The sequence below is a fragment of the Astyanax mexicanus genome, chromosome 4 (assembly GCF_023375975.1).
Source record: "Astyanax mexicanus isolate ESR-SI-001 chromosome 4, AstMex3_surface, whole genome shotgun sequence".
NCBI lineage: Eukaryota > Metazoa > Chordata > Actinopteri > Characiformes > Acestrorhamphidae > Astyanax > Astyanax mexicanus.
Genome location: NC_064411.1, coordinates 7,935,658 through 7,951,577, shown reverse-complemented (window position 1 = coordinate 7,951,577; position 15,920 = coordinate 7,935,658). Strand labels below are relative to the sequence as shown.

At 38.1% G+C, this 15,920-nt stretch overlaps 5 protein-coding genes across 16 annotated transcripts in view; 3 read left to right on the top strand and 2 right to left on the bottom strand.

The window, feature by feature from the left end:
* Positions 1 to 15,920, bottom strand: part of LOC125801109 (zinc finger protein 501-like) — a 286,089-nt gene that overhangs the window by 10,237 nt on the left and 259,932 nt on the right. The window lies entirely within an intron of this gene.
* Positions 1 to 15,920, bottom strand: part of LOC125801144 (zinc finger protein 585B-like) — a 252,436-nt gene that overhangs the window by 70,647 nt on the left and 165,869 nt on the right. The gene's annotated exons all lie outside the window — the stretch shown is intronic.
* LOC111196147 (zinc finger protein 239-like) overlaps positions 1 to 15,920 on the top strand; it is a 99,256-nt gene that overhangs the window by 28,859 nt on the left and 54,477 nt on the right. The window contains exons 1-3 of one of the 9 annotated variants that reach the window (XM_049477738.1): positions 2,103 to 2,350; positions 2,515 to 2,563; positions 2,638 to 2,705. The exons of 3 other annotated variants lie outside the window; for them this stretch is intronic. The gene's annotated coding sequence lies outside the window, so the exon portion shown is untranslated. 5 more of the 9 variants (XR_007438659.1, XM_049477740.1, XR_007438658.1 and 2 more) reach the window with 5 other exon arrangements.
* Positions 1 to 15,920, top strand: part of LOC125801181 (zinc finger protein 585A-like) — a 182,959-nt gene that overhangs the window by 147,458 nt on the left and 19,581 nt on the right. The gene's annotated exons all lie outside the window — the stretch shown is intronic.
* Positions 4,716 to 6,953, top strand: LOC125801633 (zinc finger protein 239-like). Its single transcript, XM_049478407.1, has one exon. It carries the CDS (start codon positions 4,716 to 4,718, stop codon positions 5,664 to 5,666), a length of 951 nt encoding a protein of 316 aa, XP_049334364.1. The 3' UTR covers positions 5,667 to 6,953.

Genomic DNA, 15,920 nt, shown 5'->3' with positions numbered 1-15,920 from the left:
TTTCAGCGCTCCGTTGAGAATGCCTGTTTGTAGGTAGCCGTGAGCGCGCTTCAGCTGAGTTTAACCTAATCAGAGTTGAGTAACCTAACTCTGATCAGCTGCTGTGGAACTGAAAACTCTTGAGTATGACGCGGTGAGGTAAGTCAACTCGGAGTTCAGGGTTAGGTTTGGAGTTTGTTGAACCCGCTTTCTGGAATACCCCCCTGGTATCTGCTCCATGTTTTAGACACTGTGCTGACAAACAGCAAACCTTCTTTCCACAACTGGCATTGATGTGCCATCCTGGATGAGCTGCACTACCTGAGCCACTTGTGTGGATTGTACAGTCTCTCTCATGCTACCACGAATGTGAAAGCACCACCAACATTCAAAAGTGACCAAAACATCAGCCAGAAAGCATAGGTACTGAAGTGGTCTTTGGTCCCCACCTGCAGAACGACTCCTTTGCTGAGTATGTTTTGTAAATTCAAATTGATTGTTGTCAATCAGTGTGGACAGTTGAATTTCACAGAAGTTTGATTTACTTGGAGTTATATTGTGTTTAAATGTTCCCAATTTTTTTAGAAGTGTATATATATAAATATATATATATATATATATATATATATATATATATATATATATATATATATATATATATATTTATTTGCCATCCAGATGCACTTGAACTCCAAAAGAGAAATTTAAGTGAAATCAGAATAAAGGTAAATAAAGTTTTGAACCATTTGTAGTTTGATTTTTAGTAGGTAAAAAAAAAATATTTTGTATTAGGTCATATCGCCAGTCTCTATGTGAAATGCTGAAATACACTTCATGGGTTAAAATAGTCATATCGCTTTTCAAATCTACAGATTTTCATTTACTAAATGTGTAGCTACATTTCCAAGTCAACCAATAAGAAGTGATCATATTTAAGGTGGAATTGAAATTTCAGGTAAAATGTTAATTCATTAGCTAGGCTGAGCTAACGAAAAAATGACTAAAAACAAGATACATATTGTTCAGATAGCTGGTTTACAGGCTTTAGAAACATTTATTTAGAGTTGATAAAATTGTGGGTAACGTTAGCTTCTGTAAAACTGCAGCAGGTCTCGGAGCTGCTGCTCTGAATCTGCTGGTGTAGAGCTTCTGCTGCTCTCTGGCTCTGCAGATGAAGTTGGGCTTCGACCCGATGCTGAGATACGTCACCATGTCCGCTATATTGATTTAGTAAAAAAATCAGTTAAGCCATTGACATAAATCTTAACCGAGTTTCATTTTTGTTTTTTTATATTTAAACGATTTTGATCTACATATACAAAAAAAGGTCTTCACTTCAGGAGTGCATAATCACTGTCAGCCTGATGCTAATGTGGAGGAAAATAATGAACTGTTATCAGGAATAGTAAAAAAAAAAAAAATCAGGATTGTGAAGCATTGATTTGGATTACTGTCTGATTCATTTGTGTGGAAACTTTTATAATTTAATGTAATTTTCTGTTTACGTCCTTTTAATTAAGAACATCTAATTCTCACTGAATTATTGAAAAACAAATGAAAATTTACATTTTAAAATCTTATAATTAACCACTATTAAGAAAACAGTAAATAATAAGCAAATCATATCGTGTGACACTGGCAGCCAGGTTGCTTTCTATAACTTTGAATATAGAAAGTGAAGAATAGAGATGTACAGCAAGTCAGGAAATTACAGATAAAGATATTTATAAGATAAAATGAGACACCTTTATTGTAAACAAAAAAGGAGCCAACATAGTACAGTATTAATAGTATGGATTAGTGTATTTCAGTGTAAAGTGAGATACTAAAGTAGTAGTCCAACATGGTATTCAGTAGTGGACAGCAGCAGAGTTTATTCTACATATATTTTGCGGCTGCAGCCTGCTGACAGTCTACTGCAGAACGAGCTAAACTTCATATTATAATGTGTGTAGCGGGCAGAGGTGTGGGGAAGGTTTTAATGAATATTTTCTAATGCTGCTGTCCCAAATATTCCTCTAGGTTAGGTGTAGAGGGGAGGACTTTTATTTTGACAGCCATCGATTGGCAGAGCGTTACCTCATGCTGCTTGTAGTCTCGCGGGACCTGCACAAAGTAGCGTTTGGTCTCGTGGCGGCAGGTACAAGCTCCGGTCGGGAAAGCTTTGTTTTAAAATAACTCATTGGAAGACAGTTTTATCGTGCTTATTGACTGGAAGAGACTAAAGGAACACATGGTGGATTTTTCAATGGGCACTGTGTGTGTGTGTGTGTGTGTGTGTGTGTGTGTGTGTGTGTGTGTGTGTGTGTGTGTGTGTGTGTGTGTGTGAGAGAGAGAGAGAGAGAGAGAGAGGAATCCATATTTTAAGCAGGTATGGCTTGCTGGTGTTAATGTTATATTGTCGTAATTTGAACTACAGTTGATTTAATTACTAGCTTTAGGTGGTGTACTGGGCATAAATATTAGTATCTATTAAAAGCTTAAGTTTACTCGTAATTTTCAGTTTATTAAAAGAAGATCTGTTTTATTTCAAAGTGAATGTGGGAGCACCAGGAGTCAGCTGGGGGTGTGTAGCTGCTGAGTGGTGGGTAAAGTTTGTTTTACTTAATTACTCCATGTGACATAGGTAGCTAATTGTGTGTTCATGCTTTTATATAGTGTTTGCCTTGATGCTGAAGGTGCTGTGAAGGAGATTGAGTTCTGGCCTTCACATTTACTACTAATTGGTATGTATTATCTGACTGGTTACTTATTTATGTAGTAAACAGTAGCTAACACAGTGAATAAGTGGAGTGGTACAGCCATTGATAGTAGCCACTGTTTTTCTTCCCTCTGTTTTTTTAGTCTATTGGCTCTGCATTAATTAATTTTTAGAGTTTAAACTAAAATGAAATTAAGTTTTTAGTGATAAATATAGACTATTGACCCAGGGTTGCCCTAGTCCATCATACCATATTTATCTGGTGCCTTCTTAAGAGCTTAAGAGCGCCAAATATTCTAAACACACCGACCAACTAACCCACTCATATTCTTTAGTAACTACTTTAACTACCTGCATGCAAATTTACAGTCATCTACATGAAACCAGTTGCCAGAAATCTCTTAACTGAAAACAGCCTGTTTTTTTTTTTACATTGTTTACATGGGAACACGCCTCCCCAAAAAATAGCCTTATAAAATATTATTAGTATGTAAAATTACATCAGATTACATTATAGAAAATTCACTTACTATCACAGCATCCACAATACAGCACTGAACCGCAGATAAAATATCCATAAAGTCCTTTATTCTCCTGCTCACTTCTCCTCACAAACACGCGTTTAGTTTCAGCACAACCGCAACGTCATATTCTCAAGCTCCTAGCGACCACACAATGTAATGTTTTCACATAAAGTTGTACGTGAATACAAAGCTAAGGATGTCCTCTTCTAGATTCTGTGGTGTTTATTGTTCCACAAACCACTATTTTTCTTGAGTGATCGTCATTTGCACCAGTGGCATATCCAATCAAATCAGGTCATAGCCTTTCTCCAGGGTCCTAAAAGTGATTGACACCTATTTCAACCAATAGTCCACCCCCAGACGAAAACACTGATATGTAATTTGCCCTGTAATATATATATACATTTTCTTCTGCATTTGATGTTCTCAAATGGAACCTAAATAATTGAAATTAAAGTCTGGAAGTGAACTATTGTTTAGTTCCAAGTGTCTACTTCCGTTTAAGCCCTGAATGGTCTCTGTGTTGTATGTAAAACTTACAAAAAAATTAGCATAAAATTGGATCTGCAGGGTTAACTTGGTTTGTGAAAAGTAGTTGGTCCTTTTGGATTAGAGTTTCAACCCCTTATTGATAAATTTAATTTGCAGTGTCACAGTTTTTGTGTAAATCTTATTTTGTGTGTATTGTGGTTTGATTGTAGTGGTGTATTATTTTTTATAGATTTTCTTTTATTGATTTTGGGGATTTTGTGTGCTAATTGGTGGGTTGAAAGTAAAATTAATAACAGGTTAAATTTACTTAAGTGTTACCAAGTGAGAGTACCTAAACTACTGGGACCAGTATTGTTATAGGCCCAGATTTTAATGTATGTGTAGTCTTATATCTAGGGATTTTATGGGTAACAGTGATTGTATGAGTGTCCTGAAAAAAGTGTTTAGCATTTATTAATCTCTTCTTGTGGTAGATGCTTATAATCACTATATATATATATATATATATATATATATATATATATATATATATATATATATATATATATATATATATATATATATTTCTTTTTAATTAAAGGTGATTTGTCCTGTTTAGTGTGTCTGACACAAAAAAAACAATAAATGTGTTCTTAAACATCAGCCTCATTTCGTTCCTGTGTGCCTTATTACATTTCAATTAAGCAGGTTGTTAAGTCATCAAATAAGGTACCAGGGGTCACATGTGTATGGATTTAGAATGGGACAAAAGAATAGAAGCTTTTATGGTAATATAAAGGTGTCCCAATATTTTCTATATAGTGTAACTGATTTAGGTAGTTCTCTTCAGTCAATTGACCAGCTTTTATTTTAATACACTAAATTATTTCTTTTTTTTCTTTTCAGAAATTAAAATATTATAGGATTTCTCCTGAAATCTATGAAAGAAGTGAAGCACAAGCCATCCTGAAGAATCTGCAGAACACGCAGAAATTGTTTGATACATTTAACAGACAGAGGAAACAGAGCAAAGTCCTGACATGGAACATCAGCACTCTGTCAAGAGTTTCACTAAACAGAGTGATCTCAAACTGCATCAGCGCATTCACACAGGAGAGAAACCGTATCACTGCTCAGACTGTGGGAAGAGTTTTAATAGACCGGGGACTCTAAAACTGCATCAGCGCATTCACACAGGAGAGAAACCGTATCACTGCTCAGACTGTGGGAAGAGTTTTACTCAACAGAGTACTCTCAAAAATCACCAGCGCATTCACACAGGAGAGAAACCGTATCAGTGCTCAGACTGTGGAAAGAGTTTTACTCAAAAGAATGAGCTCAAAAATCACCAGCGCGTTCACACAGGAGAGAAACCGTATCACTGCTCAGACTGTGGGAAGAGTTTTACTGAAAAGAGTAATCTCAGAAGACACCAGCGCATTCACACAGGAGAGAAACCGTATCACTGCTCAGACTGTGGGAAGAGTTTTAATCAACAGAGTAAACTCAAACTGCACCAGCACATTCACACAGGAGAGAAACTGTATCAGTGCTCAGACTGTGGGAAGAGTTTTACTCAAAAGATTGAGCTCAAAAATCACCAGCGCATTCACACAGGAGAGAAACCGTATCACTGCTCAGACTGTGGGAAGAGTTTTAATCGACAGTGTACTCTCAAAAATCACCAGCGCATTCACACAGGTGAGAAACCGTATTACTGCTCAGACTGTGGGAAGAATTTTACTGAACAGTGTACTCTCAAAATACACCAGCGCATTCACACAGGAGAGAAACCGTATCACTGCTCAGACTGTGGGAAGAGTTTTACTACACAGAGTAATCTCAAAAATCACCATCGCATTCACACAGGAGAGAAACCGTATTACTGCTCAGACTGTGGGAAGAGTTTTACTCAACAGAATCATCTACAAAAACACAAGTGCAGTAACACAGGAGAGAAAACTATCCCAAATTTGTTCCACGGCAATTAAAAGTGCAAATCCTAAGTCTTGCAGACAGAACACCTTATCCTACACTAATGTATTACTCTGTCACTTGGGACACGTTCCACCAGAAACAAACATGAACTGAATTTAACAATCGATTTTACAGGTTCAGCAAAATTATTCTTATCCAGGGATGATGTTTATTGAATTTCATGTTATGTTTTCTTGAATGTTCGATATTCCAGAACATTCTTCGTGAGACAGAGCTCAGTTTTTAGGGTAGTTACAGTAAGAGTTCAGTTCTGAAGAAGGGAATGTCTTTCAAGTACGAACTACGGCATTGCCAGAGCTTGCTCCAGACATTAGATTAGCATTAGATTAACATAGTCTTTAACATTTAGATGTCATAGTTGTTGGGAGTAGAGTAGGATTCTTGCAACTAAATGATTTTGTTGCTGGAACACCCACTACACCCACTTTACCTATTTTTGGTGGCCTAATGTAATTTAATAACTTCCCCCACCTGAACACACACATACCACAAACCTCATCCAGGATGCACTGGAATTAGAATAAAAGCCTTTGATAAGTCTTTTCACAAATCAAACCTAAATTTCAAATGACATATTTGACTTTTTCATCTCTCCAGTCCTCTCAAGAGACCTAAATGCTAGTTGGGTAAACCTTGTACATATTTTGACATTCCTCCAGCAAACAGTAATTCAGACAACCGTCAAACTTTGGACTTCTACGACCTATAATAGTCACCATCTGTGATTGTCTCCCAAATGAGGTGGACCAACAGTGCCATCACCAGGACGAAGACCCGACTGCCATTATAATACTATATAATTCAACTTTCTAAAATCCACAGAAACGCAATCCACAAAGAGTTACTGCAATTTAAGAGTTTATGCTTGGTTATTCCTGCAAAGCATTGAGAAAATAAGACTCATTTAGTTAAAAGAAATGTTCAAAGCTTTGGATTCCATTCCCAGCCTTGTAAGCTGAAATTCTGTGGTGTAAACTGATCTCTCTCACACCCGTCATAAATTCTGATCAACAGGCCAGGCAAAGAGAATTTCTCACAAAGAAGAACAAATAAGAATATACATTAACTAAATAAAAAGTTATTTTACAGAATATTTACTAAATAATATGCCACTTCTAGTGTATGGGTGTAGATGCTGTCCTTGATTAAATTTTCATACACAGTCAAGTCTGAATCAACAAAGTTTAACTAGCATTTGATAATTTTGCTTTATTTGGTTATCAGTGGTTTAACCATGTTTGTATTATCTTTTCAATTATTTAATAGGGTTTAAATAGAAACATGACCCTTTGTTTTATTTTTGACAAGGTACCATCCGTTGTTTCTTACTTCAGGATTATCTGGAATGTTACCAACCTATTTGTGAGAAAAACACATAATTTACATTTATTGAGACTCAATTCTAAGATTGTTTTCCTTGAATTTTTCCTCATGAATTGGTACACTCAATATTGTATTTTGATCCACTGTTTGATTGAGTTTTGCTTTGGTTTGGTCTATTAATTAAAAAAATATGAAATCTCAGAAATTGCTCCAAAACCAATGAAAACACAGACACGTAGGTTGCTCCTCCCCCAAAGCCCACAGAGCCAATGGTAGCCTTAAGGTCCAAACAGATTCAGTCAGAGAGTGACAGAGTAGCGGTGGAGAATAAAAGTGGAGAGTGTCCAGGATTACGGATGGATCAGTTCAGTTCAGTCTTTAGTGGTTGTTGAGGAGTTTAGCTCCTTTAGTTTAGCTTAGCATTTTAGCTTTAGTTTAGAGTTTAGCGTAGCATTCTTAGTGCAACTCATTTAACCTTCTTTAAGCATATTAATACTAGCTTTCTTAGTTAAGACAGCTAAAACAATTTTACAATCTACGAAGCCATGCATTATGCATACAAAGTTTCAGCTGAATAGAGACCGTCAGGCTCAACCCAGAAGCCACCAGTCTGGAAGCCACCAGCAAGCCAGCTGAGAGTGAAGGGATTTTCTCGTGGGTTCTGAAGGGGCTCCGTGCTGACACCAGGAAGTCAAACCATCTTGCAGACAGACTCATGTGATTCTTTCTCAGGGTGAAGAAACAGACGACCACGCTACAGACGGACGGCGCCAATGCAGGCCCACTTTAACGTCTCACAGTAAGGCAGAGCTGGCAAATTGTTTTGGTTTGGTTGAATCCTTTATAAATCTCCCTGTAGTATAGACAACTCCTTTTCAGTTGCTTGGTTGTAAATAAGAACCGGCTTCGTAGACTTAAAATAACTTAGTTCATCCTTTAGAAATCCCCACTTAATAATTTTCATTAATCTGACAAGTTATTCCTTTCTATACAGATATTATAACATGTTTTTATTTTAATTCTCATTTATCTTCATACACTGTGATTTGATATCTAATAGCTACATTTATGACATTTTAATGGATTATTTACTCGTATCTGTGTGATTTAATAAAATTCTTTTTAAATTACAAAACCTGTAATTTCAGTGTGTTTTCTAGATAACTTGGTTATGAAAATGACTGTTCCCGGTAGAAGAAGACACGCCCCTTATATGTCATTCATTAATTGATTAATTAACTAAACTAACTAATTAACTAATTCAATTAATTTAACATCTTAATTAGAACCAGGTATTAAACTGCTGAGCTCACTACACTGAACAGATTTTAATTTAGTTACGCATTCTATACATGTAAGAAACATTCTGCCAGATTTCTGAAGCTTTTTATAAAAGCACTTCATCAATATCTGCTTCTTGGCACCATCCAGTACCACACAATTATTTTGATGGCAGCGGGGGTCCCTTGAAAATAACCTTTGAAAACTCATCCAGAGGTGCCTTCACCAAAGAGATCTTCACGATATCTGACCTGAGATTCATCAGCGTATGGAATGCAGGGAAGTACACTGTATTCATGAACATGAAGAAACTCAAGTAAGAATGTATGTTTACCTTTTAGTTTAAAATGGGTTTTCTAGGCCATATTTATTGTAGTTCTACTAACCAGCTGGAACCACTGTGAAAACATTGGAGGACGCACATTGGAGTAACACTGCATTTTGTGGTGCATCTTGGAACTGATGTTGGCTTGAACTCCTGACTGGACATTACAAAATGTCTGCATCTGTTTCTTAGAGTCCAGTAATTCTGTAGAGTGAGCCATGACTGGACCCTCAAGGTCAGAAAGGCCTCCTGCATCTGGGTGGGGGCAATGCTGACTCGATCTTGATTATGTAGGCTGACTGCACGTTCTAAACTATTGGAACGGAGAACTGAGCTTGTATGTGTGGAGGAAATTGGGATACTGAGCTGCGATGAGTATAACTTGAGTCGATCCAACCAGTCATTGTAATTAGAAAATACATTTATTGGAAAAGACAAAGACATACATACAGGGTTAGGACATACAGTTTACAAGACAAATGATAGATGATAGATGAGAGCATGATCTGGCTCTCATTTTCTTTACAACCATTTTTATACCACTTTCTGGGAGGGACAGACATTCTAGAAACATCCATACATGTTACAGTCATCTCTTATTTGTGCCTAGTCATAAAAATGTGACCAAAGGGTTGAGTTAATGTTCTAAAATTTAGGGTGTCATGTTCTCTTAGAAAGAAAGCGAAACTAAGATAAAGGGTAATGGCTGGAACAGATCATTAAAGGATATTAAAGGACACTGCAAATAGGGCATGTTCAAATCATACATTTAGTTTGAGCACAGTTTTAAATCGTCAACACAGTGTTCAATGAAATACATCATTTAAAATGGATTAATAGTCTCAATTTCCCTCACATATTGTTCTTGATTTATTTACCTTAATAAAAAAAAATCATAATTTAAAAACTGTTTTTAATATTTTGTCTGAAAAACCCTCATTTCATATAATTGTAGGTAATATTAGACTGTGAACTTTGTTTAATATATGATAAATGGCTGGCTGACTTTATCAACACTACTTTAAACTATGAATATAAGTATATAAACGTGCTAGCTAGCTAATTAGCCTAAAATTTTGTTTTTGGCTAGCTGACTATCAAAGATACTGTAAACTATGGTAGCTATGGGTTAGCTAGCTAGGTTAAGTAGCTAATCCTGCGAGCCAATTAGCCTGAAAATGCACATCACTTAAAACCTTCCTGTTCACTAAATTAATATTTTTTAAATAAAAAAATCTAACCTTCACAAAGTGTGCATCTTTTCTGCACCTCCAAGATGGCTGGATCCAACTGCCCAGTCTTTTTTCATTTAGCAGATGACGCCTTTTGTCCGCCTCTAATTTAATTTGATTGGTTGTTTCTCTGAATCAGTCACTTTTCTTTTTGCCCCCAGGAAACTTTAGTGTAAGTAAAACTCCCATCTGCCCATTTCACAGCTTCTGCTGCTCGGACAAACACTCAAACACACCTCTGCTTCTTATTAGAAAGCCATTACAAAACCTTTTATTTGATTTCATTACTTTTATTATATTTATTTCACATCTAAATCTAATACTTACACTATACTAAACTATTCTTATTTTTTACATTTCTTTTGGTCATTTTTGACTACACGTCAAATTAAAAGCCCCCAAAATAACCCACTCTCATTTTTTGGCAAGTCTGTGCCTGAAGAAGATTCAGTTTAGAACCATAACTTTGCAACAAAGGGGGGACAAACCTCTTAGCCAACCAATTTGGCCATTCAACATAGGGGTCCAAACAGGCATGAACTTCATCCCCATCATGGGAGGGGAAATACACCAACTCTTACTGCACCTGTAGGGAAGAAAAGCAAAAAACAATAAATTAAGAAAAAGTAAACACACTAAAATAAACCACATGAAAAAAGCACAGAATACAAGAATGTTAGCACACTGATGAAACACTTATTTAATCTAATACGTGCACACCACCACCAGGAAAATGTGGCACTGCAGTCTAAGGCTAGGCCGGTCATCCCCGTGGGGTCCAACTCCAGATGGAGAATCAGAGCTATAAAGGCAGCAGCGGATACATTTCCAGAGGCAGTTATCTGAATCCCCTGATATTTTTTTCCAAAAGCCTCAAACTGGAGGAACAGGAAATACTGACAGGTCTTAAAAATCCTCCTCCTTTCACCCCAAAATCTCTCTCAGGTTCCTAACACAATTAGAAAAATCATAAGAGCTAACAAATATGCAGTGAAAAAACGTACCCTGGAACAATAATGAACCCCCTAACCTCAAACTAGCGGAGCAGCAGTACCTACTACAATTACGCTGTGATAACTCCATTATCATTAAACCCGCTGATAAAGGCAGCGCCACAGTAATTATGGATAGGGACGCCTATATAGAGGAAGCAAAAAGACAATTAAATCAGGAGGAATATTATAAAGAACTCCCTGCACCTATTTTTCTAGAGACAGTTCCAGAGTTGCTACTGTGCACTCTCTCTGCTTTACTATCTGTGGCTTTCTCTGCACTGCTAGTGTGCACTCTCGCTGCTTAACTACAAGTGGCTTTCTCTGCACTGCTAGTGTGCACTCTCTCTGCTTTACTATCTGTGGCTTTCTCTGCATTGCTACTGTGCACTCTCGCTGCTTAGCTATAAGTGGCTTTCTCTGCACTGCTAGTGTGCACTCTCTCTGCTTTACTATCTGTGGCTTTCTCTGCGTTGTTACTGTGCACTCTCTCTGCTTTACTCTCTTTGGCTCTTGCAGCTTTACTATTTGTGGCTTTCTCTGGGTTGCTACTGTGCACTCTCTCTGCTTTACTATCTGTGGCTTTCTCTGCGTTGCCACTGTGCATTCTCTCTGCTTTACTATCTGTGGCTTTTTCTGCACTGCTAGTGTGCACTCTTGCTGCTTTACTGTCTGTGGCTCTCTCTGCATTGCTACTGTGCACTCTCGCTGCTTAACTATAAGTGGCTTTCTCTGCGCTGCTAGTGTGCACTCTCGTTGCTTTACTATCTGTGGCTTTCTCTGCGATGCTAGTGTGCACTCACATGCTTTACTATCTGTGGCTTTCTCTGGGTTGCTACTGTGCACTCTCGCTGCTTAACTATAAGTGGCTTTCTCTGCGTTGTTACTGTGCACTCTCTCTGCTTTACAATCTGTGGCTTTCTCTGCATTGCCACTGTGCACTCTCTCTGCTTTACTATCTGTGGCTTTTTCTGAGCTGCTACTGTGCACTCTTGCTGCTTTACTATCTGTGGCTTTCTCTGCATTGCTACTGTGCACTCTCGCTGCTTAACTATAAGTGGCTTTCTCTGCGCTGCTACTGTGCACTCTCTCTGCTTTACTATCTGTGGCTTTCTCTGCATTGTTACTGTGCACTCTCTCTGCTTTACTCTCTTTGGCTCTTGCAGCTTTACTTTATGTGGCTTTCTCTGCGATGCTACTGTGCACTCTCTCTACTTTACTATCTGTGGCTTTCTCTGCGATGCTAGTGTGCACTCACATGCTTTACTATCTGTGGCTTTCTATGCGATGGTAATGTGCACTCTCTGCTTTACTATCTGTGGCTTTCTCTGCATTGCTACTGTGCACTCTCTCTGCTTTACTATCTGTGGCTTTTTCTGCACTGCTACTGTGCACTCCTGCTGCTTTACTATCTGTGGCTTTTTCTGCACTGCTAGTGTGCACTCACGTGCTTTACTATCTGTGGCTTTCTCTGCGATGCTAGTGTGCACTCTCGCGGCTTTACTATCTGTGGCTTTCTCTGCGATGCTAGTGTGCACTCTTGTTGCTTTACTATCTGTGGCTTTCTCTGCGCTGTTGTTGTGCACTTTTGCTGCTTTACTATCTGTGGCTTTCTCTGTGCTGCTACTGTGCACTCTCGTTGCTTTACTATCTGTGGCTTTTTCTGCACTGCTACTGTGCACTCTCTCTGCTTTACTATCTGTGGCTTTCTTTGCATTGCGAATGTGCACTCTCGCTGCTTTACTATCTGTGGCTTTCTCTGTGCTGCTACTGTGCACTCTTGCTGCTTTACTATCTGTGGCTTTCTCTGCGTTGCTACTGTGCACTCTCGTTGCTTTACTATGTGTGGCTTTCTCTGCGATGCTAGTGTGCACTCTCGCTGCTTTACTATCTGTGGCTTTCTCTGCGTTGCTAGTGTCCACTCTCGTTGCTTTACTATCTGTGGCTTTTTCTGCACTGTTACTGTGCACTCCTGCTGCTTTACTATCTGTGGCTTTTTCTGCACTGCTACTGTGCGCTCTCTCTGCTTTACTATCTGTGGCTTTCTCTGCATTGTTACTGTGCAATCTCGTTGCTTTACTATCTGTGGCTTTCTCTGTGCTGCTACTGTGCACTCTCGCTGCTTTACTATCTGTGGCTTTCTCTGCGCTGCTACTGAGCACACTCTTCTTTACTGGCTCTCGCTGCTTCTGAGTGCTGTTGAGGTGTTTTATCCACACGGAGCGCTTACTAACCGAACCGGTTCTGCACGTTTAATCTCTCCGTACCTGGGGACACAGAGCCGCTCAGCGGGAGGGAGTAGCGGGATCTGCCCGAAGGCTAGCGGGCTCTGCTACTGAGTCCTTAGTGCCACTGTAAGACCTGGTCGCTGCGAGCATTAAGCTAACGGGTCAGAAAAAGCCAGAAACACAGCTGCGGCATGGCGTTTAAAACCTCCTTGCCCTGCAGTGGTAAAGCTTTAGTTCTGAACCGGTCCGCAAGCCCCGCACTTTGATGGTTCGCCATTTCCCACAAATCATAAATCGCGGGTTGTGCTGCTGTGAGCAAGTGGATTGACCTTAGTGGGCGGGGCTTATTTCCAGATGCCAATAACTGACTTGTCCCCACCTACCTGTTAAAACAGGGTCTCAACCAGTCCAAAAGCATAGCTAAGAAAACAAAACTGATCAAAAAAATACTGAAAGCACAAACACATTTCTTATGAATCTAAAACACAAAACGGATTATTAAACTCTCTGTTCAATATTAAATATTCGGGTTACAGACATGATTTATTTTTTATATCAATAATAGTCATTTTGTTTTTTAATTTACATTCTGTGGTTATGGATTATACTTTCGTTTCTCAAAACTTTTGTTTTAGTTTTGACACAATATTACTAAAGTTACTGCTTCATTACTCCACATGATGCTGCTATTATCAAGTGAATAGGGTAAACCTGCTGTGAAGAATATTAGTTGTTAAATTCTGTGAAACTGACACCAATAAATCCATTATTCCTGGCATTTACTTGTTTAGAAGTATTTATCCTCTCCAGTAACACAGATGCTGGAGAATCACAATATCGTTTTTCACTCTACAATTTTAGTGTCCAGTGCATGACTTGTTACCTGCAAAAAAGTAGCCCAAATAATACACACAGTCAATTTACAACATTATGACCACCTCCTTATTTCTACACTTACTATTTTTATAGATCTACTTTAGATCTTTGTAGTTCTATAATTACAGACTGAAATCCTGTATCTGTTTCTCTGCCTTCATTATTATCCTACTTTCACCCAGGACTTCTGTACTTTAATACAATACAGATTAGCTATTATAGCATCCACTCATATCAGCACAACACACACTAACCCCTCATACACACCACCATGCTAATCCCTGCAGTGCTGAAAATAACCACCCACCACGCAAATAATAATAGCTGCTCTGTGGTGGTCTATACTGTGGGGTTCCATGTACTGACGAAGAGTGAAAGAGTAAGAATAATAATAAAGTATACAGAGAAACAGATACAGAACTACAGAGTGTCCTATATGATCAGCGGAGATAAAAAGATGCTCAGTGAGTGTATGGTCATAGGTGTATGGTGTATGGAGCTGGTCATAATATTCTGACTTGACTGTGTATAAAATGGTTAAGGGTAAATTAAATACATTCTTCCACAAAACAAAATTGGTACCACATTAAAATAAGACTACCTTTATAAAGGGTTATAAATGGTTTACAATTAGTTTATTAATGGTTACTAATTAGGTTGTAAATGCCTTAATCAGGCATATATAGAAAGGGCAACAATATAGATGGCTGTGGGTTCACTATTTGGCAAACAATAGGTCTTTTTGTTGCCCTTTCTACATATGTGTTATAACTGATTATTAATTATTTTTAAGACATTTACAACCTAATTAGTAACTATTAATAAACTAATTGTAAACCATTTATAAACCCTTTATAAAGGTAGTCTTATTGTAAAGTGGTACCACAAAATTAGTCCCCCGTATGGTTATAGTGTATTTTCACAGCATTATTTAACACTATGTTTTTCATAGCTAATTTCAACCCGGATGCAAGCCACTAGAGATGGGCCTGTTCCTGTTGGTGAACTGATCTTAGAAGAAGAGGGAAAGCACCACGAGGTGGCGCTGTGGAGAGAGGCAGCGCTGGCAGAACTTGCCCTCTTGCAGCTTACAGAAATTACACATCTGAATATTGTGAGGTAAATTATTACTGCAGCTGTTTAAAGGAGGTGGTGTTAATGTTGTTATGGTTGTGTGTTGAGTTGTTTCAAGGGCAAAGCAAACTCACATTGTTATACAAGATGTACACTGATTACTTTAGATTACATTAAAGTGTCATTTCTTCCGTGCTGTCCCAGGAAATATTGACAAATGAGAATTACTGTAATTTTTCGGTATTCAACTGTCTAATGATGAAAACTGGAAAAAATATTTTTACTTGCAGAAACCTGAGAAAAAAACAGAAGTGGGATTGTGGTGGTTGGAGTCTCTGTGGGAAGCAACACCACTCTCCTTTTGACAGAAGATATGGAGAAGCTCATCGTTCCACACAATGTACTGATCAGCTAATTAAGCGCCTTCCAGTCATCGTAAACATTTCCTATGAGGGAGGCGTTATTTGTTCTATTGACAGCCCAGCCTTTACAGAGGCATAAGGCCTTAAAAATGTCTTTTCACATACAAATCCAGTTCTAATCTGACCCAAAATCTGTTTTTTCGTCCCCTGTTTTCTCCTTTTTAGTTTAGGGGAGAAGTTATATACATGGACTTGATTTGTAGTCAATAACGAGTATAAACTTTTGTTGAATAGCCCACCTCCGATCTCCCCCAACATTCCGAAATACAGTGCGATAGTTTATATACACAGATAGTTTATATACACAATACCTTCAGCTAGTCAAGCCACAATAAGTCAACTGACAAGAAATGCTTAAAAATGATATTATAGAGATATTTTCAGCAACAACTGGAAAGTTATGCATTTCCCCGACATTAATTTTCCAATCTATTCCCCTTTCCTACCTATTCATTCGTGCTTGTCATCAGACCTTTCCTGGCTTAACTACGACA

What these genes read in the sequence shown, in the direction of transcription:
- LOC125801633 (XM_049478407.1), top strand. Translation starts at nt 4,716, where the DNA reads ATGGAACATCAGCACTCTGTCAAGAGTTTCACTAAACAGAGTGATCTC.